General features: G+C 50.4%; 1 protein-coding gene across 15 annotated transcripts in view; it reads left to right on the forward strand.

Annotated features, from left to right (window-relative positions):
- GRIK4 (glutamate ionotropic receptor kainate type subunit 4) overlaps window positions 1-27,269 on the forward strand; it is a 413,900-nt gene that overhangs the window by 327,686 nt on the left and 58,945 nt on the right. For 13 of the 15 annotated variants that reach the window (XM_023645003.2, XM_070273803.1, XM_070273805.1 and 10 more), the window contains 2 exons: window positions 3,412-3,519; window positions 9,791-9,994. In XM_023645003.2, coding sequence (XP_023500771.2) covers window positions 3,412-3,519; window positions 9,791-9,994 — 312 coding nt within the window. The remainder of the gene's footprint in view (window positions 1-3,411; window positions 3,520-9,790; window positions 9,995-27,269) is intronic. The other 2 variants (XM_023645006.2, XM_070273806.1) reach the window with 1 other exon arrangement.

The raw sequence follows: 27,269 nt of genomic DNA on the forward strand, positions 1-27,269 counted from the left end.
AGTGATGAGAGCTGTATCTCCTGCCCACCCCCGGCATGTGTGTGGCATGGAAGGTGCCCAGTGGGTGGGGCAATTAGCCTGTATCCCAGGGCGCCTGGCTCTGTCTTGCCTGCCCTCCCACTGCCTTCCTGCAATTAGATTGCACTGGCTAATAACTGCCAAGCCGCTTTGTTGGATCTGATGAGTTTATTAATTTCTTGGGGGCTAATGGGAGGGTGGGTGGGAGATTCATTTCCCAACTGGAGCTGAGGGGCTAATTAGTCTCTTTGCCATGTCCCCAGAGGTGGAGGGGAGGTTGCATTGCTCAAGCTGTCAGATCTGGCTCTGGGTAAATCATTTCTGTCCCTGGCTTTTGTGGAAGCCTATCTCTTGGCTCGGGTAAGACCAGGGAGTCGGGGCTGGGGCAGGCAGTTTCGAGAATTGGGTCCACTGAGAACAGTGGGGGTGGGAAAGTCGTGGCGGGGAGTGGGGAGCTGAGGTCCAGCCTGCCCTTTTGGTGTGATGTGCACATTTAGGTGACACATAGGACTCTAAGAAAGTTCAATCATGTCCCAAACATCCAAATAATGACATCCAACCCCATTGTTCTTTATGTCCTTCTGGCCAAATCTGGCCCTTCCCACCCTAGGAGACCATCAGGAGCAAATTCCTTCCATTTTGAAGACAGGGAACCTGAGCCTCCGAGGAGAGAGTCATTTCACCTGACTTTGTGGAGTATCAAAACCCAGCAGGAAAAAGCTCTGTGATCAGGATTCTGGCGGCATGGCTGAGGCCCCTTCAAGCCTTTCTCTGGTTAGGGAGGCCTGCTTATGTGGAGGGCACGTTGGCACCCCACCCAGGAGACAGCAGGAGAGACCTTGGATTTAGGAGTCAGACAGCTCTGAGTTCAAGCCATTAAACCTCTTGAAGCCTCAATTTCCTTACAAATAAAATAAAAACCCGTCACTAGTCCACAAGGTTGGTGGGAGAATTCAGGGAGATGGTGGAACACATCTAGCTCAGTGGGTGTCTGGCAACTGTTGTTCTCCTTGCCCCTTTCTCTTGAAAATCTACCAGCTCATCCCTCATCCTCCCCACCCCTTCCCCTACAGAGAGAGAGGAGGAGGGGGCAGCTCAGGCTTGGAGAGACAGTGGGCGCCCCAGAGAGCCAGAGGAGGAGCCACCTTCTGCCTGGGCCTCCGCCACAGCAGCAAGCTGCGATTGAAATGATGACTTCCCCTGCTCCCAAGTACCAGACCCTGAGCAAGGGGCTAGGACGTGAGCATAGAGAGGCCAGCCCCACACAGGCAGGTGGGGGAGACGGACAGGTAAACGGTGTGCGGTTGGAAGAGCCAGACAGGATGGCCTTGAAAGCTTCCTTGGGAAGACTCATCTGGAGCTAAGAGCACAGGGGTTAAGCTCAGGCCTCTCCTCTGGTGGACGAGGTGACCTTGAGTTGAGTGGGCTCTTTTATTTTGGCATCAGTTTCTTTATCTGTCAGATGGGGTTTTCCGTGGAGATATGCATGAGACACTGCTTATAAACTAAAAATGAACATGAGCATGTACGGGAGCATCCTGCCCTCACAGAGATGGAGAAAGCTGCCCAGTCCCCTCCAGTTGGCGTCCTCCCGGAGGCTTGGAGAGGAGTTTGTGGTCATCTCCCCTTTGGCAGGTGAAAGGCTCACCTGTAGAGACCAGCGGGCTCCTGCTTGGAACTGGAGGCTGTAAGAGCTCCCAGCTCATGGGCCGGGGTGGCCCTAGCTTGGCCCTTCCCTCTTCAAGCTCCAGACCATGATGTCAGGGAGACGGTCACTGCTCCCCATGACCCTCAACCCTCTGGCCCCATGGGGTGGGAGTGGGGACCAAGGGTGAGATGTGTCTTTATTGCTGTTGGAGCTTCCACAAAAGGAACCCAGAGCCCAGCTCTGGTGAGCAGAGCTACAGGGAACCTGTCAGAGTTTTCCAGGGAAGCTGCTGCTGGTGCCTGGAGATGCCTGGCAGAGGCAGACGTGTGCATTTCACTGGATTTCCAGCCAGCTGTCAGCCATCTCTCCTGGCTGCTCACCTCAAACACTCAGCAACAGAAATGATTTGCCAGGGACTCCAGCTAGTAGAAATATATTGGTGTCACACACACACAGATGTATTTATAAAAAGGCTCGCTGGGAAAACAAACAGACCATCTAAAAACCCAATAATGTTACGTTTAGGTTTAAGTGACTTTCTAGAATGAGGAACTAAGTCGTGGATTTTCTTTTCCTAGAAGTCAAGACAAGAGGGAAGCAGAAGGAAAATGGCATTTATTGAGTGTCAATTAAATACATCTCACAATAACCCAATGAACTTTCTATTATTCCCATTTTACAGATGAGGAAGCATGCTCAGAGAGGTTCAGTAACTTTTCTGAGGTTACACAGTTGAGATCCATGCTCCTGGGTCTGGCTGAATAATATAACGACAGATTGGGGCATTTATGATCTCAGTTGGCTCTGAGAAGAAGGTAGGGCAAACATGTCCATCCCCATTTCTCAGTGGGGAAACAGACTTGGAAAGATTTAAGCAACTTGCCTAAGTTCTAGCAGCTAGCAAGGGAATCAACCAGCACTAGAACATGGGTCTTCCCTTTTTGGTTCATTCGTTCAACTGAGCCATTCAGAAAACACATATTGAAGAGCCCAGTATATGCTAGTTCTCTCCAGTATACCGTTCTGATCCTTACTTAGGTCATCAGAATTATTGAAGGCAGGCTGAAGCCAAAGAGCTCTGTGGCTCCTTCCTGCCTCAAGATAATGCTATTCTGGGGGCCGGCCTGGTGGTGCAGCAGTTAAGTGCGCACGTTCCGCTTCGGCGGCCTGGGGTTCACTGGTTTGGATCCCAGGTGCGGACATGGCACTGCTTGGCAAGCCAGGCTGTGGCAGGCATCCCACATATAAAGTAGAGGAAGATGGACATGGATGTTAGCTCAGGGCCTGTCTTCCTCAGACATTAGAGGAGGATTGGCAACAGTTAGCTCAGGGCTAATCTTCCTCAAGAAAAAAAAAAAAGATAATGCCATTCCACATGTTTCACTCCCTTCTGTGTAAGAGAACTTCCCTGAACAGCATTCCATTCCTGATTTGCTTTTCCATTTTCCTTTTCCACCTCTCCCAAGTCTTTACCCCTTTCTTTCCTTCTTCTCACAGGTCTCCCACCCCTCCCTCACTCCCCCAACCCTATGTAACAGTACCCCTGTCCCGGTCCAGCCCCTCTACTCCATACTCATATCCCTCCCTCCTTCTGTGGCTTACATATACATAGCCCACCCGGGGGCAGGGCACTGGCCTCTCAGCTCCTTCCGGCCCTGGAGGACTGCAGGACCTCAGCTCCCCAGCTCCCCAGCCTCCTCCTGCCCCCCTATTTCTTCCCAGCCCTCTCTTCTTGGTCTCCTCAGATTGGCCAGTGGCACGTGGCAGACGGCCTCAGCATGGACAGCCGTCTCTACGCCTCCAACATCTCCGACAGTCTCTTCAATACCACCCTGGTCGTCACCACCATCCTGGTAAGCGGGGTGCACCCAGGCCTCCTAGCTGCAGCTCCCCAGGGTGCCTCCTCTGGCTCCAGGTACACCAGGCTTCCCCGTGAACAGAAGATGGGAGCTCTAATCACAGCACCGAGGCCAATTCGTGATAGTGTAATTAAACTCAAGTCTCTGTTGCATATGGAAGTGATATTTGATGAGTTCCAAAGCAGGTGGGGAAGAGGAATGGGCTGGAGAGATACCACATGGTTGTGGATACCTCTTCCAGGGGCACCCTGACAGCCGGGGCAGCTGTGCATGGCCACGGGAAGGGGACCTTATGATACAGGTGGGAGAAGCCCAGCTGGGGGCTGGATCCAGTCCATCAGGGTGGCCCCCAACTCTTTCACAACAGCCTGCCTTGCTTGGTTCCTATCACGTGCAAAATGCCCCCCTGCAGTGGTCACCTGAATTTTGGTGGGTTTTCATGGCCTGGTTCTTCATTTCCAGGTGGAGAAGAGAGTTCTAAATCTATGGGGCAGGGGACCATCTGCCTTTTCTATTAGACTCAGTTCTCTTCAACAGTTACCAAGCCCTTCTCCCCATGTGCCAGGCATGTGCTCATTCCTGGAGACACAAAGATGAGTAAGACTCAGTCTCTATCCTCAGAGAGGTTCTAATTTAGTAGGTGGCATGAATCAAAGTGCATTCCCAGCCAAGGGGTTCTTCCTCTTCCCCCCGAAGAGCTCATGTTTTAAAAGATTTTAACCAATTAAACCAACTGCATGTATTAAGCAATAATTAATTTGTTCTTCTCCCCTCTTCCCTTTTAACTAATCAAAAGCATATTTCCCTGCCTGGCACAGCGTCTTATCAGCAGGAGATAACCAGTGTTGCTACACTGATATAATTCCAGCCCAAAGCAGCAACTTGATGTATTCGTTAGCCTGCTCAGCCTTATCGTAGCTAAATGTGCAAGGTCTGCAAACATGTCTGTTTCTTTTAGGGGTTTTGAGATAATAGAAAGAGCTCAGGGACCTCCATCACTACCTTCATGAACTCCTGGGACCCAGGAACCCTGGACTGGAATTACTGATGCACTGGAAGCAGAGTGGGATAAAAGCTGGGAAAGAGGCGCATACCTAGCACCACGGGATTGAAAGAGAGGGGGTCCCATCCCATCGGGGAGGTCAGCAAAGCCTTAGGACAAGAAGGGACGTTTAAAGTTGGACTCCAAAAGACAGGGAGAGATAGAGAGGGAGAAGAGAATGAGGAGAGTGTTTTTGGGTGTCGGGAAATGCTGAAAAGTGCAGGTTTTCCCAGGAAATGGGCGTTGGTAGAGAGAGGAGAGGCATAAAGCCAGAAAAGGGGGTTGGGTCCATAGTCTTAGGAACGTGAATGTGGGCTGTTGAGTTTTCCCTTGACTTGGTAGGAGACAGGGGGTCACTGATTATTGTTGTTCGTTTGTTGAGTGAATATTTATGGGGCATTGCTGTGTGCTGGGCACTGTTCTAGGTGCTCAGAAAGAGAGAGAGCTGAGGAAGGGGCGATGGGGGTGCTGAGAGCACAGGCGGTCTGAACACCAGGTGGTCAGGGCCTCACCGAGAAGGGGGAATTTGAGCAGGGACCTGATGGGAGCGAGGCGAGAGCCAGGTGGCCCTTGGGGAAGGAACATTCCTGGCAAAGGGAACAGCCAGAGCAAAGGATGGACAGAGCAGTTCCAGCTCCCAGGGTTGTAGACACTCCCCATCTCGGCTCCAACCCTTGCTATCTGAACCAACTTGAAAACGTCGGAAAGACTAGAAGGTGGTGGTGTCACCACCCCAGCTGAGACGTAGAGAGCCTGGCTGAGCTGGGGCCATAGTCAGCTGCAGTCCCAGCCCAGAGATGGTGGGCAGCACACAGCACGATTGCTGGGTCTTCCCTCCCGCTGTCCTCTCTACCTCTGACATACGCTTTCTTGAGTCCGTCCCCTGCCAGCCATCCCCGAAGCCCACGTGCTGACTTAGGCCCGTCTGCCTCTTTCACCTGAGCTCTAGCACTGCCTCCTCACAGGCTGCCTCCTCACCGGCTCAGTCTATCCCCCGCCTCCTATCAGGGTGCTCATTCTAAAATCAGAATTGTCCTGATATTTCCTTCCTTACAGTCCTTCGATGCTGCCCAGGACCCACCGCCCCTGAGCCTGGAATATATACCTTTCATAATTAGACCCAGCCTGCCATCCCTGCCTCCTCTCCATGCAACTTGGGGTCTGGTGGTACCGGACTGCCCAGCACCTCACTGTACCGTGCTGTTCCCTGCCTCTGTATGTGCTGTTCCCTCTGCCCAGAATACCCTTTCCCCTAATTCCTAATTCCAACTGAAAATGCCTACGCACCCTTCAAAGCTCTGCTCATATGTCACCTCTTCCATGCAATCGTCTCTAATCTGACTCCTGGCCTCCCCCGTCTCTAGCATTTTATACCCACCTCTGTTGTGGCATTTCTCCTGTTAGAGGCTGTTGTTTATAGCTCCACCTCCCCTACTAGAATGAGAGCTCCTCAGAGACTGGGTGCCTGACACAAACTAAGAGCTCGAAGTTAGAATTTGAATGAAGGAATTCTTTCCTCCTGGGTGGGGGATGTCCCTTAAAAGCCCACAGGAGTTTGGGAGGAAGATGGGAATGTCGCCGAGTTCCTCTCAGGGTCTGGAATTGGACAGTGCTCAGAGCTTTGGCACAGTCCCACGGCGACATTGACAGAAAAGTCAACGTGTGTGTGTGTGTACGCATGCACACATGCACCCACGGTTGTTCGCAAATGCACATGTATGTTCATGAGGGATGGGGGCAGGACATTTTTGTGTCAGGTGACATTAGGTAACTTAGTAAGTACAATTCAAACAACAATGCTTTTTTGTGCATGTGTGTCTAAGATGGCCAAAACAAGTCAATAACTCCTCCCAGGAATGATTATCTTAATTCAGTCCCTGGTGACCATTTGTGGGTTAGCCTTTGCAAATGGTAATCCTGAATGATTTATCCCTTAAAACTCAGCACTGATCCCTGTCGTCTCCCGCTCGTGTCAGGGTACACTTGGGACACGTGGATGATTATTGGTTAACACCAACAAGTACGCAGAATTAACCGCAGCTCCCCCTCTCTGGAACACACACTCCACGTCAGACCCCGTGCGAAATGTTTTCCCTGCATGGCCGCCTTCCATCTCCCAACACTCCGGCCCGGATGGGGGTTCCTGCTCCAGGCCAGCGCTCAGCCCCGCATCTTCCAAAGAAAGAGCAGCGAGCCCCGACCTCTCTGACATTTGGGCTTTCACACACGTCTCCTCCCACCAAGATCGCCCTTTGTATGTTTATTTTGAATATGTCAGTGGCGCAAGTTAACTTGAGAGTAGAGAGTGTTTGGGGAGAATTCTGTGACACTCCTTGAGATAATTAAAGATACCCTGGGACGTTGCCAACCTAGAGAGGGAACCCCAGCCAAGCCCCATCCATGAGGCCATTTCAACACTTTTCACTCACACAGGTAACAAGTGCTTAATGCTGGAGCCAGGTGGGGGCACCAAAGAGGGGAGGAGTCAGTCTGCTTACATTCCACCTGGGAACGGGCACAACTAGGAAGACGGAGGATGGTTGTGTGGAGCCCTGGCCGGGAGTGCAGTAGGAGTTCTGAGAAGGGGGTTGGTGTAGGAGGAGGTGATGGGACCCCAAGGACAGGGATGAGTCAGGTTAGGCAGAAGAAGGGAGGGAGGGCTGTTGGGGCAGAGAGAAGCCCCTGAGCTGAGGACAGCATGCCTGGAAGGCAGGGAGACTGGCCCCATGTCATTGACGGGACAGTGGATTTGATCGTGAATCAGAACCTTCAACTCGCAGCTTCCTCTCCCTGCCACACAACCTTCTACCTTCCCTGCTCCCACTTCATCACACCCACAAAACTGACCTCGTGACCTCTGGTCTCTCAGCTCTCCATCTCCCCAACCCAGAAGCGCCTTCCAGCTTGAGCACAGCTAATCAGCATTTCAGCACTTCTCTCTCTGAGCTTCTAGAATGGTCTCTGTCCTGATGCTCAGCCATCTCACCTCATGCCTGTCCCCAAGTCCAACTGTCCTTGGAATCCCTGCTCCCGGCTACCAATCTGCATTCAGCCCCCTGGCTTCAGCTGGGCCTCAGCAGTCCCTGTGCTCATCTCTTGTTCACGCCCTATCATATGCCCTGAGCAGTTCTGCCAGACCTTTCCACACTCCAAGCCTTCACTCCCACCTGCCCCCAACACAACTCTGGGGGTGACATGGGTTCCCTCACTTCTGACCTCCTCACCTCCTCTCTGTATCCACATCCATGTTCTCTCCCTTACCTCCAGCCCACTGCCCAGCCTCACACTCACCCTGACTCTGTCTCCTTCCACCACATCCTGGGACCTTGCTCCACCTACTAGCACTTCTCTGTCTTCCTTCTCTCATTTGTCCTTTTAGAGGGATTCCTCCCTTTCTACCTCCAAATATACTCTGGTTCTTCCCATCCTAAGACACCATCATCACCACCTTACCTACACCTTTGTACCCTTCCAGCTCCCTGCAATTTAGGGAATCATGAATCCTGGGCTTAGTGGACACTTGAAGATCCTCCAGCCTAGTTCTTTGCAGATGGGAAACTGAAGCTCGGAGAGAGACGTGACTCAGAGAAGTTGGGTGAAGGGGAGATCTGCCCGCCTTCCGTTATCTCCTGACTTCTCAAGATGCTGCTCCACTCTCACTTGTGTACCTCTCCTTCACCTTCACCCCCCAATCCTGCCGAGTTCTGCCATCCCCACTGAATCTGCCTTCAAGAGGCCACCAGTGACGCCTGACCCCGGTGTCCTCTCACAGCCCTGCTTCATCTCTGTGTGTTCCAGAGTGTCTGCATTCTCCTTTTTGGAACTCCTTCCTTCTGGACTTTCTTGACCATATTCCCCTGATTTTCAGCTTTTCTGGCTGCTTCTGGTTTGTCTTCTATGGCCACTCTTCATTTTCCCATCCTCTAAGATCAGGGTCTTATCTTTCTTCTGTCTTTTCTCAAGGACAAAGGCCTCTTCTTATCCCTCTCTGTCCTTCCTCCATTCTTCTCCCTCGATGGCTTCACTGGTCCTGCAGCTTCAGCCATCACCACTCTACAGAGGCCTCCCAATCCCTGCCTCAGTCCTGTCCTCACTCCACATTTTAAGCATTCAGTTGGGCGTTTCCTTCTGGAGAGCCTACCAGCACCTCAGATTCAACATGTTCCAAATCCTCTTCCATTCCAAACCATCCCTGGCAGTGATGACCCCATCCTTGGTCATCCACCCGGGCTCCAAGGATCTGAGGACCCCTACCTTCTGCACCCAACACCCAACCTGTCATCAAGCCTGACCCTCTCTGTGTCTCTTCCAGGTCTCTCCCGTCCAACCTGAGTCAAGTCATGGCTCAGGACTCAGTGTCCCATATCAGGAGATGGTCTGTCCTCACCCCCAGATGTTCTCTCTCTTATTATTTAATATTCTTTAATCATAGCCCTAAGTCTTTAAAACCCTCAGTGCTTCCCTCCTATATATGTGTGATGTCCATTCACCTTGTCCTGGCAGCCAAGGCCCATGTTGATCCTAATTCGTCTTTCTAAATTTATGCTCCCACTTCACCCCTCCACACAACCCATGTTCCAACAACATGGAGGATCTATTGTCCCCTGAATAGGCCATGCTCCTTCTTACTCGGGGTATGCCCTTGACCATGCCTTTCCCCTGCCCATGATGCCCTCCATTCACACCACTTCCATCTGTCAGTGTTCTGTCATTCCCAGAGCCCAGCTTAGATCCAGCTCTTCCATGGAAACTTCTCTGGACATTTCACAGGAGAGACCCATCCCTCTCCCCGGCACTCTCATGGCTGGACATGCTCTGCCTTGGGGTGCAGCTGTTCAGTACCTGTTCTTCCCTAGCCTGCTCTCTTGTCAGCATCCTTGTATCTCATAACGCCCAGTGATAGGCCTGTGTAGAATAAACAAAAAGAAGAAAAAACATGGAAGGGATGAAATAGAGGTGGAGTCAGATGTTGACCTTCAATAAGGTAGAGGGGCTTCAGCTTGACCCTCTCACAGTGGAACCATTGTGTATTCCTGGCATGAGAAGTGCCTTGAAGTCGGGGAGGGAAGCTAATTGCCACCTCCGAAGTAGCCCATCACCCAAGCCACTTCCCTCCTTCTCCCCCGTCTTCTCCCCAACCTCCTGCGTCCCCAGCCCCACCATCCCCTGTGGCTGAGACACCAGGGCTAAGGTGAGAATGACAGCTGCCCAGTTTTGCTGCAGGAAAACCCGTATTTAATGCTGAAGGGGAACCACCAGGAGATGGAAGGCAATGACCGCTACGAGGGCTTCTGTGTGGACATGCTCAAGGAGCTGGCGGAGATCCTGCGGTTCAACTACAAGATCCGCCTGGTCGGGGATGGTGTGTACGGTGTTCCTGAGGCCAATGGCACCTGGACAGGAATGGTCGGGGAGCTGATCGCTAGGGTAAGGAAAGAACAGGTGATTTGGATGGAGGTGGGCTGGGGAGGGAGACGAAAGAGCATAAGGTTGTGCTGTATGCTCATGAACCTTCCATTTATTCAGTCAGTCAATCATTCATGCATTTGTCATTTATTTGTCCACTCATTGCACAAATATTTACTGAGCTGGCACTGACCCTAGGCAATGGTGATATGCATTGGTGAGTAAGACCACCAAGATTCCTGGCCCGTGGCTCTCCCAGGACTGCACCTGTAACAGGTAATGGAGGTTTTGGCCAATTAGCCCAGATTAGCAAGTTTGGGTCCCATGCTTGGATAATCCGGGTGCTCTTCGTTTGTTCTGATTATTTTCTTGCTCATGAGCACGCCCTGGCAGAGCTTAGACACGTCCTGGGAGAGTGGAACACACCCACGTCACTTGACTTTGACATCTGAGAGGTGCTGTCAAGAGAGACATGGTTAAATAAGAGGGGAAAAGGAATCGACTGTCAGAGGAGTTGGTCACAGTTACGGTTATTTTGTTCCTTCTTGTATTCTTTTCTGCTATGGTTAATGTGCTTTTATAGACCCAGGGCCAAGGTGCACCTGGACAGGCTGTAGGTTTTCAGGGTGAGTGTGGAGACTTGATTAAAATGCAGGTGAACATCATAGAAAGTCATCTGTTAGGTCAGAACAAGAATGGAGAAAGTCCTTCCAGGGGGAAATCTCATGTTTTCTTGGTATACACTATTTCCACCTGTGAAAATTAATTAAGTCATTACTAATTCCCTGTCCATATTTCCATAACCGAGTCTTTATGGTCAGGATAGGTGATGGGTACCCAGTGCAGACAGCACAGACCTGGCTCCTTAGTGTGACCTTGAACCAGCCTCTTTGCCTCTCTGTGCTTTCCAAGTGCAGAAAGAGCCCCTGCAGCATCCGGCAAGTGCCAGAGGGCAAGGTGCTTTACCTCCGCTCTCTCTCACGCCCTAGAAACGTGCCTTTAGCTCGGTGTTACCCCACTTTACAAATGAGCCAGCAGAGAGCTTGAATGACTCTGAGACAGGGCTGGGATTTGAACCCTGATCTGTCTCTCTCCAGAGCCCACATTCCTCCCACGGGCAGCGCACTATCTCAGCTGGACTTTGATGTCACCACGAAAGGTGCACGTAGATCCAGGCTCTTCCGTCTCTCCTTCCTTTACTTCCTCCCTCCCTCCACACCTCCCTCCCTGCCACCCTTGCTTCCTTTTTTTCTTTCCTTCCTTCTTTTCTCCCTTCTCTTTATCTACCGAGTTAATATGATTTTAACCCTTTATCTGTACCAAATTTGGGAGATAAGATGAATTTTTGAAGTCCTAGTCTTCAAGGACAAAAATCTTAGTTGGGGTATTAAATAAGCGGTCCTTGACAATGCATTATGAAAAGTTCTGTAGAGACAAGAGCGTGGAAGAGGTATTTAAGAGCTGAGGAGGGAGGGTGCGTAGGAGTTTGCCTGGCAGTATAGACAGCATTTGCAATGACCCAGCACTGGGGGACACAACAAGACTTGTTCAGGGAACCGGGTCCAGTGTATTGGAGTACAGAGTGAGTTGGTTCAGAAGGGAGGCCTTGCTCACAGGGAGAGGCTTGCAAACAGGGGGCTGACCGATCAGCAGGAGGCTGCAGAAGCCTAGGGAGCCCTGGAAGCCTCTCACAGGGGCGGGGTGGGGGCTGGAGACCTCTGCAGGGAGCCATCTGCCGTCTTTGAGACTCAAGCCCACCCTGCTGCTGATGCTCATGCTTCAGCGGAAAAGGATGTGCCGCTTTTCTCTGCAGTCCCAGGCTCCCTCCTGAAACAGTCTTCTTGTTTGGATTCCACTGTGGAGGAATCCAGAAAGCTGAAATGCCAGGCCTCTTCCTTCCCCTCTTAGCGACGTACTTGGTAACCTTGAGTCCCCTTGGGCTGCCTGGTGATGGGTGGGGTGACTTCAGGGATGTCAGAGTCAGTGCACAGCCATCCCCTTATCAGCCCCCTAATGAGCTGTAACATGGACTGGCAGGAGAGGAAAAGAGTCTGGGACTCAAGGACATGCAGCTACATACTGAATGCCTTGGACAATCAGACAAGGATCTCAACATTCACCCCCAGATCGGCTTTTAAGCTACAATGCTTCTGCTTTAGTCTCATCAAGACTTGGCTACATAGTATTAATTAATTAACTACTTAACCCATTCATTCAATAAATATTTATTGAACACCTTCCACTATTCTAGACATTGGAGATACAATGGGAGACAAAATAAACATGGACATTGCCTTCATGAATCTTACCAGTAAGAGACAGAGATTAATGAGTGATCACATTAATATATAGTTTCAAACTGTGCTAAGTGCAAGGCAGGCGAAGCAGAAGGAGCTGTGAGAGAGCATCTAGAGGGGAGCGGGGTGCAGCCTTGAGTGTGAAGGGGTTAGGGGAGGGAAGGCTTCCCTTGGGAAATGAGGCACCAGCTGAAGTCTGAAGAATGAGAAGAACACTCCAGCTAGCAGGCTGTCTGAATGCCACTGGGGTTGATCCTGGGCAGGAGCGGGTGACACTGGGACCCCGCCTTCTCCAGGTTCGATGCTTTGATATGTCTGACAAGCTGTTCACCTGGGATTGCAGTAGTCCTAAGGCCTGAATCCATTCTGTGTGACTCCTTCCCTGAGCTGCACAGGAACGTTTCAGAGGCTGTAACTGCAAAGCCTCAGGGCTGCTGTTGTCCCAACTAGAAGAGACCTCAGAGGTCGCCACGCCTAAATCTGTCACTTACACAGAGGAAGAAATGGAGAGTCAGAGAGGTTAAGAAACCTGCCAAAGATCACACAGCTTCGAGCCAGCGTTTAAGCCGCGGTCTGTCTGCCTTCAGTGCTCATGTTCTGAAAGAGCACAATCTTGATGTTAGACAGACTTAAGCTAAAGTTTCAATTATCTACTTACTAGCTGGGTGTTCTTGGGCAAGTTATTTCCTCCTCTCTACCCCTTCCCCAAGGCTTCAGTGTTCATCTGGAAAGGATTTATTTTTCTAAGGATTTGAAATAACACACATACACAGGGTGTTTAACACACAGGAAGTTTAAGAGTTGTCTTAGGCCGGGCTCCCTGGGAAACAGAGCCCCAGGCAAGGCTTCCGTGCTAACTCAGGGAGGGCAATTCCAAGGCCCCAGAAGGGAGGGGAGAGCAGATAGAAGGGCCGTGGCCTTACACCTATCACAGCTGACTGTTCAGTCTTCAGAGAGGACCCCTGAAATACTGCCTCACCAACCAGCCCATAGCCGGAGGGAGGAAACCTATCTGCTGAGTCCCATCTCTCACTGGCTGAAGTTCACTCCACAGGGTGTCACCTCTCCCACACTTCTGTGTTGTGCACTAGGACCCTCTGGTCACCTTCAAAGAAGAAAAACCCCAAGGCAATGGTGCCAGCACTCTCAGTGCGAGTCACCTCAGGTGTGCTGATCAAGCGGTGGGTGTGAGCCAGTGCCTGCCTGGTTACCACGAGGGCCTGCTTATTCTCGTATCTCAGCTGCCTAAGGAAGCCTCAGGGATGGAGGCTAGAGGAACGGAAGCAAGGAGTGAGGTGAGGCAACATGCAGAGTCAGGCAGAGCAGACACGGTGGGCCACACCAGCCAAGATGGTGGGACGCCATGATGACACAGCCCCAGCCACCAAGGCAGTGACAACCTGCCCAGCCTCCCTCCAGTGAAGACCGAAAGTTCCCTCTGTGGATCACTAGAATGCAGTTGGTGCCCAGCCGTCTGCCTGGAGGGTTATTGGTAACACTGAGTGGAAACCCTCATGGCTGAGCGAACCTAGGGGCAAGCATTAGCTGGTTTGTCCAAGGAGTGATTATGATTAGGCTCCTTTAGGTACACCAGGCTGTCTCTCAGTGCCCCTCTTCTTGTTCAAAGAGTATGTGTTCCCCAGTACAAAAAACAAAATTAAGCCAATCTTCTGTTAACAGCTAAGAGTGAAAACCATTGTTTGCATCACACTGGGGCAAGCCTGAGATTTCTTCCTGGGGCTCCAGAGGTCTGAGCTGGGGCCTCAACGTCAGGGCTCAGGAGTTGTCCTGCAGGCACGTGCGGCTCTTTGGGGGCTGCTCACTCATGCAGCACACGTAGCACTTAGGGGAAGAAAGGGAGTGTGTACAAGGATGAGGGGCCAGGGGTGTGCATGCACAGGACTGCCCACCAGCTTCCCCAGGACAACAAGCAAGGCAAGTGTGCAGAAACTGCAGCAGGAGAGACAAAGGCTTGATATAAAGGAGAATCTCCCTACCAGGCGACGGGGGGCTGACTAAGGAACCTCTTTCTTTGGAGTGTTTAAGAATGCAGTAGCTCCTGGATGTCTGGGTGACATGGAGTAGAGCAGAGAGGCATGGGTCATCTCCAGTGGGCGTTCTAGAGCCTCAGTCTTTTCATGTCTATTATCACCTGCTTACCCAAGTCTGTTGGCTTGCACGCAGCATATTGTTTGTAGAAAAGCATTCAAGCATGTTTTCTGTATACGTTTGAAATCGGGTATGTCTTTTGGTGTAAATCCCATTAAAAGTGGGAGTGTCATTAGAGTAAAAACAAGTGGATTCACATAAACTGGGCCAGGTGGGTGGCCTGGCAACCCCAGGGCTATGTCTGAGCCATGGAGGTAAGAAGGATGACTGGGAGCTCTTGGGTTTGGATGTTGTCCCTGTTGGGTCCTTCACAGCTGAGCCCACAGCAGGCGTGCACAACAGTGACGATGTGTCTTGGTGGAGGTATCTTCAGCAGAGAGGAGCAGAGCTCCTCCTGGAGTAGCTTGAAGGAAGGAGATGCCCCAGAAACAGTCTCAAGGGTCCTCCTCTATCACCCCAATACATTTATTTAAAGTGAATTTTAATTGAAATTATTTAAAGTATTCAGATGCAAAGATGAATAAGATAGTCCCTGGGTCACTCTGATGGGGGACCAGTTGGGTAGAAGCAGAATGAGAAAGGCTGTGATGGGGAAGCACAGGGTACAGGGAGAGGCAGGAGGAAGGCCTCCTAACTCTGTTGTGACATCTACGAAAGACATCAGCAAGAGGTGCTGCTTGACCTGAATCTTTAAGAATGAGGAGAAGTTGGCCAGATAGAGGAGGGACATGGAGAAAGAACATGCCAGGAGGGAAGGAACACAAGATCCAGGGCATGAAGGGGCATGGGTAGTTTCCATGTGGCGGGAAATGAGGCAAGGAAGTGGGCAGCGGTCGTTGATGAAGGGCCTGTATGGCCTTCTACAGTGTGGAACATGGATGGCTGGAGGGGTGGGATGAGACTGGAGGCAGGGGAACCAGGTAGAAGGCTCTTGTTGTGCAAGAGATGAGGAGAATCAAAAGACCTGGGAGTTAGAGGAAGCACACCTTCGAAGTCTATCTCTAAAGATAATTTTTCTTTTGTATAGGGGTATGTAATCTTTAAAAATATATACAAGTTTTTGAAAACAAAAGATTACTTGTAATTGCACCATTCAGGAATACCCATGGTGACCGTTTCGGGGTCATACCTTCTGAATTTTTAATGAATATGTATTTTACACAAGTTCTCTTTGTAAAAATGGGATCACAGTATATGTAGCGTTTTGTAACCTGCTGAAAACTATTTAATAGATGAATCTTCAGGACTTGGGGACCAAATGGATGTGGACCATGAGAGAGAGGAAGAACGGTAGGATGACTCCCAGGTTTCTGACTTGGACATCTGGGTGGATGGTGATGCCAGTCATTGAGGTGGAAAATTCAGGAGCAAAACAGGTCTGGGAGGAAAGAGGAGGAGGAATTTAGCTTTGGAAATGGCAACTTTGAAATGCCTTTTGGACATCCAAGCAGAGATGTTCAGCAGAGAGTTGGCTAGAGTGGGCTGAGCAGGCTGAAGCTGTAGATGCCAGAGTGAATGGTGAACAGTAGGTGGCTACTGAAGCTGTGGGTAGGGAAGGAATCACCCAAGGAGAAAAACACACGTTCGTGAGGGAGGTAGAGGAGGAGAGCCTGTGAAGGCCGCTGAAAGAGAAAGGGTAAAGACATTTCACAGTTCTTGGAAGGAAGTACAGAAAGGCATTCATCAGATTTAGCAACGCGGAAGTCACTGGCAAGAGTGGTTTCGGTGGGCGGCTGGACCAAGATCAGATTGCAGTGGTTGCATCCTTGTGGAAAACTCTTCCAAGAAGCTTAGCTTTTATGGGAAAACGAGATAAAGGGTTGCAGCTAGAGGGAGCTGTGGAGCTGAGAGGTTGGCTGTTGCCAAAAATGAAACAGCTTAGGGAGGCAGCATCTCAGAGTCGAAAATGTGTCTCATGGAGAAATGCAGGGACATTCATGTGGCTGGAGCAACGTTGGGGTTGCGAGTGACAATAAGGGGTAGGAAGAACAGAGGAGGGAAGATGGAATGTTCACGGAGGGGTCTTGGAGTCCTTGTAGGGACACTAGCACTTCTTCTTGCTGCAGATAACTGGGAACCCCTGCAGTTGGGAGTATCCTGGGTGCTATCGTGGTCACACTTCACCTCTGGGCAGTGATTTGAAACTGCTTTCATGGGCATTAGCTCTTTATCCTCCACAACAGTGCTGTGAAGTAGGTATTACTATCCCCATTTTATAGACAGGCAGCCTAAGGCTTAAGAAGTACAAAATGATTCACCCAGTGCCCACAGCCAGTGAGTGACAGAGGCGGAGTTAATCTTAAGCACCTGAGTCCTAGTCCACGATAGCAATGGCCTCTTTCTACTGGAATTACTGCCTCGTGTCCCTCCAGCCACCATTGGTGTTAACTTCCGAGATGTCCTTCTATGCAGGGGATGTGGAGGGCACCCAGGACTCGGTATCCAGGTCTGATTCTGGCCATAAAGGGCCTGCACTTCATCTGTGCAGAGCGAGAGGGCTGGGCAGATGAACTCTGTGACCCCTTCCACTTTCGCCCAGTGTGTGTGAGGCATTTTCGTCAGGTAAGCCCTGAGCACTGGTATCCTGGAAGGGGAGAAACTGCATTTTACATCCTCAGGGCCCAGCTTGGGAGAGAGGAAAGCACATTGAGAAAGAGATGGAGCCCCCCTCTAGCTTCACAGTTCAGAACCGAGTACCCTGTTGGCTTTCAATGCCCTGTTGGCAGAATGGCACATTTAGGTTCAAAGAGAAAAGGGCTTTGCAAGGCTTAGAGTCAAGGCTCATAAGCCTTGGACATCAATAGCTCTCACCAGTGACATTTTGATGAATTAAATGTAAATGAAGCTGAAATGCCTCATTCCATTTCCCCTCCTGGGCCCCTTTGAGAAAGGATTGCGGAGGGAGTTCGCCAGAGAGCTGGTGGCGTGGGCTGTCCACGGCCTCAACCCACCGAGAAGGCTGTCCAGAGACATTTTGCTGAAGGAAAAAATACAACAACAGGTCCCCTGGGATTCCTTTTCACCTTGAAGCCAGAGACTATTTTAACTGCAAATAGGTCATAGAATTCTGTTCTTTCAAATACAGATGCCCGTCCAGGGGCTAAAACTGAGCATTCAATTCTTCCCCATATGACAGCCACGCTCAAGGAGAGCTTTATTCCACCTTCGCCATTAAGGCTTGGTTTCTGCATTTACTCAAATCGGGAAGAGATGGGCCTCAACGATCATTCAACGATTCATTCATTCATTCATTTATCAGAGTGCCCGCTCTCTGACAGCCTATGTGAGCAGTGTGAGGAGTGGCCGGTGAGGAGTTCAGGATCTACTCAAAGAGACAGACAGGTACACCAAGAACTACCATACAGTGTGACTCAAGCTATATTAATATTAATAGTGATGATGATAATAGTGGCTGACGTTTATTGTTTCCTACGGGTCAGGCACTGTTCTGAGCACTTGACTGTATTAACTCATTTAATCCTCACAATAACCAAATGTTGCAGGTGAGGAAACGGAGTCAAAAAGCAAATGAGGAAGCTGTTCAAGGTCACGTGGGCAGTGAGTGGCAGGGGTAGGTCCAGTAGCAGTATGGATAAGGGATGGTATGGGGATGAACAGGGAAGGGCTCACCAGGGAAAGGGCTACTGAGGGGAGAATTGAGGATGGAGAAGGATCATCTCTGTAGAAAAGGATATTCTAGGTGCAGTGAATGCCGAGGGGCATGCCCTGCAGTGGAGGCGAGTGCTTCCGTGTGGCTGGAGTCAGGCATGGGAGGGAGCCAAGGAGAGTAGGGCTGTAGGCAGGGGGCAGTTGTGATGGAATTTATATGTTTGGATATTTAAACTATGTCCAGAGAGCTAATGGGGAGCTATTGAAGAGTGAGGTGGTTTGTTTTATTCAAAGAAGGGAGTGGCATAATTGGCTTTCGTTCTGGAAGGTTGCTCTGGCACGCAAGGGCGGAATGGATTGGAGGTGGGAAGACCAGATGCAGAGGTGCTCGTTAGACGGCTGTCCAGTGATCCAGGTGGATGGGGTGGGGCCTGAATTAAGGCAGTGGTGATGAGGATGCCCAGGAGAAATGGGGATTTCAGTATTTAATTCTAGGACCTACTGAGTAGGGTGAGCTTCCCTTTCGTGTATACTTTTAAGGGTTCAGGCAGTCTTACCTCTTGGGGGAAGAGGGATAGCTGTTTGACTCTGGGCAAGGTCCTTTCTGGGACAGCTTCTTGAGGGATGCGCGTCAAGTAGTGATCCCTGCTTACAACCCCGTGAGACCTGGGCAGGGAGGAAATTCACCTTGTCTGGTTCATTACTCGCAGACTGCTGTCCTTGAGAATAAAAGAGCCAGAGCCCTGGACTGCAGCTGGGGCAGCAGCCGCCTTTGCTCTCCCTCTCTCTTCAGTCCCTCCCTTTACAACACTCCGACTCATTTTGAGTTCTCAAAGCTTCTTTTCTGTCACTCGAGTCCTTCCACCCACCTGATAAAAAGCCAATAAAAGCAGTTTCAAGATTTCAGCCACTCTGCCTTTCTTCTGAGATGACTGTATCGGCTGCTGCCAATACAGCTGGGCTCTCCTGTCTCCCTCTGTGACTGCTTCCCTCCCTCCCCATTCAGGAATGAGGTCCCCGCTCCCCAGGAGACTGCAGCTGGGGCCCCCAGAGCCGCCTCCTGCCATCATTGTGAGGCCCAGATTCAGCAGGGCTCTGCTGTGGGCCTTCAGATTTTCTCCTTCCCCTCACTTCCCTTGGCTTTGTGGGGAATCAGAATGAGGCTCTCCTCTGCTCCAGATACTCGAGTTCATCTCTTCCTAGTTCAAAGCTGAATGCCCGGGAGGGGAAGGGAATAGGAGCAGGAGGGGGCTCAGAGTTCCTGACGAGGGCCGGACCCTGCGTAGGAGCTCTACACATGCAGTTTCATTTAGTCCTCACATGGCATGAGAGGCAGACGTTGTTACTCCAGCCCACAGATGAGAATGTGGAGCCTCAGAGAGCTCAGAAATTACCCCAAGCTGAGCCACACAGAGAGTGGCCAGAGCCCAGACTCAAACCCCATCCAGACCCCAATCCCGTGCTGTTCTCGCTGCACCACAAGGGGCACGTGAGAACTGGTGGCTGCAACAGAGCGTGATTCTGGTTGAGTCTTCCAGTCCTCTGTGTCTGCTTGCTGGAAGAACGGGGAGGAAAGACCCGACTGGTCCAGGAGAATGGCAGTAAGGGAGGTGGCCCACTTGAGAGGGACGCTTGGATGACACTTTTATCCTCAACCCCATTGTCTGGGAAGCAGGGGTTATTGTAAGTACTTCCTTTTTATAGACTAAGAACACACAGCCCAGAGAGGCTAATGCCTGGAAGTGCCAGGATTTGAAACCAGGTCCCTTCCCTTTAGGAGCTCTCCAGCTAGATGGGCAGACACAAGCAGAAATTATTTTAATACAAGATTGTACAGGATAAGTGCTTACAGCATCGGAAATACAAACTACATCATAACTGAACAGCAGAGTAGGAGGCAGAAGTTGCTTCTGAACGGGGACCGCTGGGATGGATTCTTAATGGAATAAGACCAGCAGTTCCTTGAGGACAAGCACAATATCTTATTCATCTTGACCTCCTCATGCACCCAGCACAGTGCCTGGAACACAGAGTGTTAATAAATAGTTCCTTGGAATCATACAGAACAAGGCACCATGCACTGGGTATTCTTTGCATAAACTTATGGAGATCGTCCCTCAGCAGGTTTATGTCAACCCAACTGTCAACCTAAGGCTTAGAAAACCAGGCCATCAATTGATCAATCAATCAACAGATGTTGATTTAGCACCTACTATGTGTCAGCCACTGTGCTAGTGGTTTGGAGTAAAAGGACAGATGAGGTCTGGTCCTGTCTTTGAAAGTTTGCAGACTAGATGGTCTGGAGGTAGAGGCAGTACAGACATGTAAAACAATGTTTGCTCCGGCGTGGCTGAGAGATGTGAGGCCATTGCTAGGGGTGCCCCAAGCAGGGTGGGGCCAAGGAATGACATTGCACATCACCTGTGAAGGTACACAGCTTACACCCTTATCTCCCGTGGAGTCTCAAGCCTGTTCCCTCCCCGGGATCCCAGAACACGAGGTCCAGAGAAACGCAGCCCCAGAATCGGGAAAAGACCTCAGGACCTTGTCTGCCCGTCCTTAGATCCTTGCGATGGTTCTTTTCCCCCAGAGGAACTCATCTAGGGGGTCTCAGGGCGGGTGGAGTTCAGCTATGTTCAGAGCTACCCCAGCAGCTTCAGACTGGGAACTCCTCCAAAACCCATGGTGTCGCGAGGCAGCCGGGGAAATTTGTCAGAAGGCTCACTTCTTGGGAATTATTTCCACCTTCCCTCCCACCCCCCTGAGTGCCAGCTGTTAAGGGGAGTGAGGGGTGTGCAAAGGAAATGAAAATGTGTTAATTAAGGCATCTGAAATCCTTCTAAGAGGTCGGCTTGCTGTTAGACAGAAGAGACAGGCAGTAGGGAGCTGATGTGGGGCAGGGATGGGGAAGGAAGCTATGGAAAGTGATATCCTGATATCGTCTAAGAATACTCTGGTCCTGGTTGCCCACCCCATGTGGCAGAGGTGAGGTGTTACCTGCAGGCTCAGCCACACGCCAGGCTCCAGTCTGAGGTCAGGAGCGCTTTCAAGAGCTCCCGTTCAGCACGCACACACTTAACATCTGTCTTGTTCCCCAAAGCACATTCTTGTTTGTCTCCCAGTTTTTGTAATTCAGCTCCTGGTTATTCCTCAAGCCCGAGTCTCTGATGTTGCTAACCCCAGTCCTTGCACTCCCCACCTCCCCAGGAGTAAAGATCCTATTCCTGAACCTGAGGCCAGGGCCCTACGAACACTGTTGATGAATTTCCTGTCCTTCGCCTATATTACCTGCCCCTGAATGCATTGACTCAACCTCGTTTGTGACTTCAGGTTGATAAGACACAGTTCTTACTTTCACCGAGCTCACATTCTATATACATACAACCTCCAAGTACAGTTGTGCAGGTTGTATATGGTACAAGGGGTGAATGGGGCCTGAAACCTAGCCCTCACGCTATTCACCAAGCATGTGCTCTGGTGTGGGACTGTATCTACCTGTAGATTTCCTTCCTACACAGGTGCCTTTAGTTCACTGAGCCATGTGCCTCCTAAGTCTGCTGGAAAGATCAATTTCTGTAATTCATACAATAGTCCCAACTATACTGGGAATGAGGCCAGTATATTAAAATAATGAGACCATAGCATGTGATATATGCAAAATGGAATTATATACAAAACTTCATGGGAACACAGAGCAAAAAGGAAATAGTTCAGCTCCGGTGAGGCAGGCAAGGCTCTAGAGCAGAGCTAATGATAATAATAGCTATTGTTTATTGAGTATCTACTACCTGCCAGGCATCTGTCATGCATCATTCCCCCCCCCCCAACAACAATCTGACAAGATAAATGTTATTATGCACATTTTATAACGAAGAAGCTAAGGTTAGCTCCAGCTTCGCGGAGACGCTAACCCAGGGTCACGCAGCTAACAAGTGATTGGTCTGGAATTCAGAGCCAGGCCCGTCTGACATCAAAGTCTGTAGCCATTGTGACGCACTGTGCTGCCTCTATGGGAAGTAACCGTCAAGTTAGGCCTTGATGGATAAGTAGGAATTTGACAAGTGCCAAGGAGCAAAGAGTTGCAGCCAGAGGGAACTGTGTGGGCTAAGACATGGAGTCTGAAAGGTATGGCAGGTTTTAAGGAACATGAATAGTGCGATCGACGGTTCGCATCAAATAGGCCACCTCAAAGGTTGAAGGGAGGTCAGCAGCTTGAGGTGGTGCTGGAAAGGCAGGTCTAGGCCAGGTTGTGAAGATCGTCGTAAGGAGTTTGGACCACATTCTAAAGGTAGTAGGGAGTCGCTGGAGTTTTCTGAGGAGGGGAGTGATGTGATTAGATCTTTGGTGTAGAGATAGACTCTAGAGCAGCTCTTCTCCAAGTGCGGGCCTTGAATCAGTAGCATCAGCATCACCCAGGGCTTGTCAGAGATCTAAATTCCGGAGCCCCATCCAGACGTACTGAGTCAGAATCTCTGGAGTGGAGCCCAGCAATTTGCATTTTAACCGGCCCTCCGTGTGACTGTGATGCATGTTCAAGTTTGAGAACCACTGATGCCCATGCATCTAGAGTTGGGGAACCGCTGGTGCCCATGAAGTTTCGTGGATGGATGGAGTGGGGAGGAACTGGAAACAGCAGACCAGTGCCGAGACTGTGGAGTAATTCAAATGATGACTTGAATGATGGTGGCAGCATTAAGATTCAAGTGGTGGTAACGGATTAAATAGGCATTTCAGTGGTAAAAAGGGTGGGGCTTGGTTATTGAATGGGGAGGGAGAAGGAAGACTCCAGGCTGACTCCTGGTCTCTATTTTGAATGGCATGTGGCTGGTAAAGTCAAGAACTGAGAAACATCCCATGGAAAGAGAGTAGCTTTAGACGGCAAAATGAGGAGAGTATGACATGGGTCTGAAGTGCCAGCAGGACTTTGAGGTGGAAAAGTATAGTAAGTCGGTGAGGTGAGTGAGGAAGGCCAGCGAGAGGGCAGAGCTGGGCCCACACTCCATTTGGGAGTGGTCAGGATACAGGTGGTGGGGAAATGGGAGGACTGACTGTGATCGCCCCTGTCCTCACACCCCCTTCCCTCCCTGCTGACCATGGGTGCAGATCCCTGCTCTGTCCCATAGGAGTTGTGTGGGCTTGGACAAGTCACCCAACATTTCTGACCCGCTGTGTCTTCATCCTCAAAATGGAAACGATAGCACCCACCCCCAGGTTATTGTGAGAGATCAATGAACTATAACGTCCATAGGATGCCTAGCATGTGGTGGACTCTCAGTGAGCCTTAGCCTCCCTCTCCTCTCCTCCCCTGTCATCTGTTACCCACCTTTCCACGTAAGGCTCTGTTTGCACTTCCTCTCTGGGTGTACTGCTCAGTTTCTCAGCCTCCCCACCATTCGTCCCTAAACACACACACACGTGCACGCATGTCCACCTGCTCCCATGAGATGTGCTCATCCGGGGCCAGGTCCTTCCCTCTCACAGGCTGGCCCGGGTTAACTCCTCCTCACCACATCATATCTGGAGACCACAGAAGTGTCATTGATCAACACGAAACTGAAGCACCACGTGCCCAGTTATGCTTCTCCAGTGGGGAGGTCCAGCAGTCTTCCAAAGGTTATATGCGATGGTGATGGCCTGCTGTGCTGTTCTGACCCCCTCTCTTCTTACGTTTTGCCGGAACAGGGGACACAAGGATCACAAATTCCCTCCAGAAGGAGGAGTCTCTTGGCCATCTCTTGGGGGAGGAGGCACCTCTGTTAGGTGACAAGGTGGGAAGCCCACATGTCCTCTTGGGCTTGGAGAAAAATACCTTGAGTCGCAAGTCTGAGTCTGTCCCTGAACCTTAAATTGGTAGCCGAATCTTCCTGGGCTGCCATTTACTCACTTGTTAAATGAGCATGTCCATTTCTCCCATGCTCTGCCTTGCATCAGCCACAATTTCCCCAAAATCCCTACCATCTGAAGAACTAATCAAGAGTCCACAAGCCCGGTGTATCCCATCACTTGCCCCTCACTCTCTGTGCTGCATCCCTACTGGCCTTCTCTTGCTTCCCTGGATGTAGCCTGCTCAGCTCCAGCAGATGGCCTGCACATTTGCTCTTCCTTCTGTCAAAATCCTGCTCCCCAAAGTCTCTAATCTACCGGTTCATCTCATTATCTAGGCCTAAACCAGATGTCACCTCCTCCAAGAAGCATTTTTTCTCTGCCCCCCAAGGGACCCTCATCCTTGTCAAGCTCTACCGCATCACCCTGTTGTATTATCTTCAAAGAAATTATCACCATCTAAGATCATCTTGCTTATTATGGGACTATTTGTTTATTGGCTGTCTCCCTTCACTAGAATATAAGCTTTCTAAGATGAGGGACTACATCTGTCTTGTTCATCCATAAGCTGGTAGCACCTGTAAGAGGTCCAGCATTACTCAGTAATTATGGGATGGATGGGTAGATGGATGGGTGGATGGATGGGATGCTGTGAAGGGGTGTGAAAAAGAACTAACCATTACAGGCCTTGACCCCAAAGAACTTAGAGCCTGGACAGAACAGCCCAATGCTAAGAACTAATTGTAGGTTTCCAGAGGATCCTTTTGACTAGTAACGGGGAAAGCACACCAGTGACCTAGGAATGCTGGTGCCTTCAGCAGGTTGGGGCTGCAGGAGATGATGTTTTCTCTGGGGCTGCCCTCCCACTGCAGCCATGGGGCCTGCATTCGCTTCCTATAAATCTCTGCCTGCTTTTTCTGGGCTCCACCTCCCCCAGCTCCCTACAGCTGGGGCCTCCAGCTTACCCCCCTGCACACTCAACCCCACCCCACTTGCCATGCCAGTATTGTCTTGAGAAAGAAGACCTTAGGCAACCTCACCTCTATTTCCTCTCCCCATGGTGTGGGAATGTCCAGGGTTAGTTGCCTGACTCTAAAATTGACCCCAGTCTTCTGTTTTTTTCCCAAGTCACAGCTCCCTCTCTTCACTCTTTAAGCCTTAGTTGGCCTAACTGGGCATCTGCTCAGCCCCTACCACACATATATTTATCCTCTAACTGTCTTTGGAACAAACCTTCTCCCGTTTTGCTTGCTGGCTTTATTTCCTTGAGTGTGTGTTTTGGTGGAAAGGGGCGACATCCTGAACATCATGGGAAAGGCATCCAGATCACCTTTCTGGATTTCTGAGTCACCTCACCTGAGCTCCCAGGTGCTGTGCTCAACGCCTTGTGGTTCCCTGTGCTGCCCTTTGCCCATTTTCCTTGGCTGGAAATCACTCTAAATATAGTGATGGGCACTGTGCGCTGAGCATTTGCTATTTGCTAAATATACTACTATAACTGCTTTACGAAGAGTATCTCATTTAATCTTTACAGAACCTTAAAAGGTAAAGTGTTATTACCTCCATTTTATAGATCAGCAAACTGAGGCTCTCAGGTTGACTCTTCAAAGCTTACATGGCTGAGAAGTGGCAGAATCAGGCTCCAAACTCAGATGGTTCCATAGTGTGTTCTCTTAATTACCGTGCAGAGCTGCCCGGAACAGATACGGTGCTTTGCATACCTAGCGGTACCTCAGTCATCAGATCCCGCCACTGTGGCTCCCTGCCCTGCCACTGCAAACAGGCCCTGTTCGTCCCTTGCCTTCCTGGGAATAAATATCCCTGCTTCAGAGAATCCAAATGTGGCAGTTCCCTCTGTCCTCTGGCCATCCCTCACTCACAGAACTGAATTTGCACCAGACGGTCTTGTGGTGTTCAACTTGCTTGTTGCCATGGCTTGGCCTCGCAGTCTCACAATTCCTGGCCAGAATCATTATATCCTCTGCAGGGGCTTATTCACAGACTATTTTTCTTGTCACCCTATAGCTTGTCAGGAGCAACTGACATCCCACCATTTGTCAGCATGAGAGCCAGGCCTGGCTCAATCGTGCCAATGGCAGTGTTGGCAACTACAGAGGCAGCCATCCGAGAGCCCCTCTTTCTGCTCCCCCCTTTCCAGAACCTATGGAATTATTCCTTATCTTCTGCAGCCCTCAGATATTCTCCCTTGTATGATGACAAACTCCTGCTCCAGCTGTGTCTACATTTGTAATTTAGGCAACAAAATGAAGGCTTAAATCTTTTAAAATGGCAGCATGTGGTCCATTCAATGAATTTGGGCTGCTCAGAAAGACACCGTCAACTCTTGCCAAATGGATCCTGTATCCAAATCCAGGGGACACTCTGAGCAGACCTGCCGTGTCGTGAATGGTGGTGGAATAGTGGACTAGGGGCCTGGTTGGCTGCCAGGGAGTAGCGAACAGTGGAACACAGGCAGGAGATCAAAAGAGAGGGTAGGTGTGGTCAGTAAGCGCAGCAAATATGTAAGCTGGTGTCAGTCTGGCCAGCAGTGAAGGGGAGTCAGCAGGAACAAATCAGGTAGAAAGGGTCAGACTTCAGAAAACCCCACCAGGCAGGATGGTGCAGCCTAAAGCAGAGTTTAGGTCAAGGGTAGGGTCCAAGGAATGGACAGAGGCTGGAGGCAGGATGCTCGAATCAGGAACAGCATAAGAATAATAGCAGTGAACATTTACTCTGTGCCAGGCCGTGTACATTAACTCATTTAATCCTCCCAAGAACCCCATGAAATAGAAGCTGTTACCATTCATGCTTTACTCATAAGAAAACAACTTCAGAGAGGCGAAATAACTTGCCCAAGGTCACACAGCTAGCAAGAGGCAGACTTAAACCCAGGGTCCTCTGACAGCTTTCTGTCGCAAAACACTGCAAGATCACCCTGTTGAACCTGGGACAGACGGGTCTCCTTCTCCTCTGGGTTTTAAGACCCATCTGTAGGGGGAGGGGGGTGGCTGACAAGTGATGGAGAGTGATTGAAGCTCCCAGCAGGGAGGCCAGGCACCCCCAGGGCCTTGCTGGTGTTCGCAGCAGACAGAGAGTTGGGTCCTCCAGGAGCTGCACAATCTGTTGAGCTGTTTGGATCAGACAAGGGATCTGGACTTTTTTCCATCCAGATGCAAATGCCAATCCAGTTAAAACATCCAGATGTTCCTTTCAGTCCTCCTTGCATTAGAAGCCACCCAGATGTTTAAACAGAGATGCTCAGTGGGTTTGCCACGCCTGAGCTGACCTTTCCTGCGTGTGTGAAATTCCCAGACTGTGGTACAGTTAATGCCGCCACTGCAGCCCTTTGGGTATCTTCCAGGCTCTTTTTCCCCAAAGAGTCAAGAGGTCTGGTTGTCAGGCTTGAGGGGAGCCATTCTCTTCTACCTGACCAAATCACTTAACTTTAAAAAAAATTT

Source organism: Equus caballus, chromosome 7 (assembly GCF_041296265.1).
Source record: "Equus caballus isolate H_3958 breed thoroughbred chromosome 7, TB-T2T, whole genome shotgun sequence".
NCBI classification, from domain to species: Eukaryota; Metazoa; Chordata; class Mammalia; order Perissodactyla; family Equidae; genus Equus; species Equus caballus.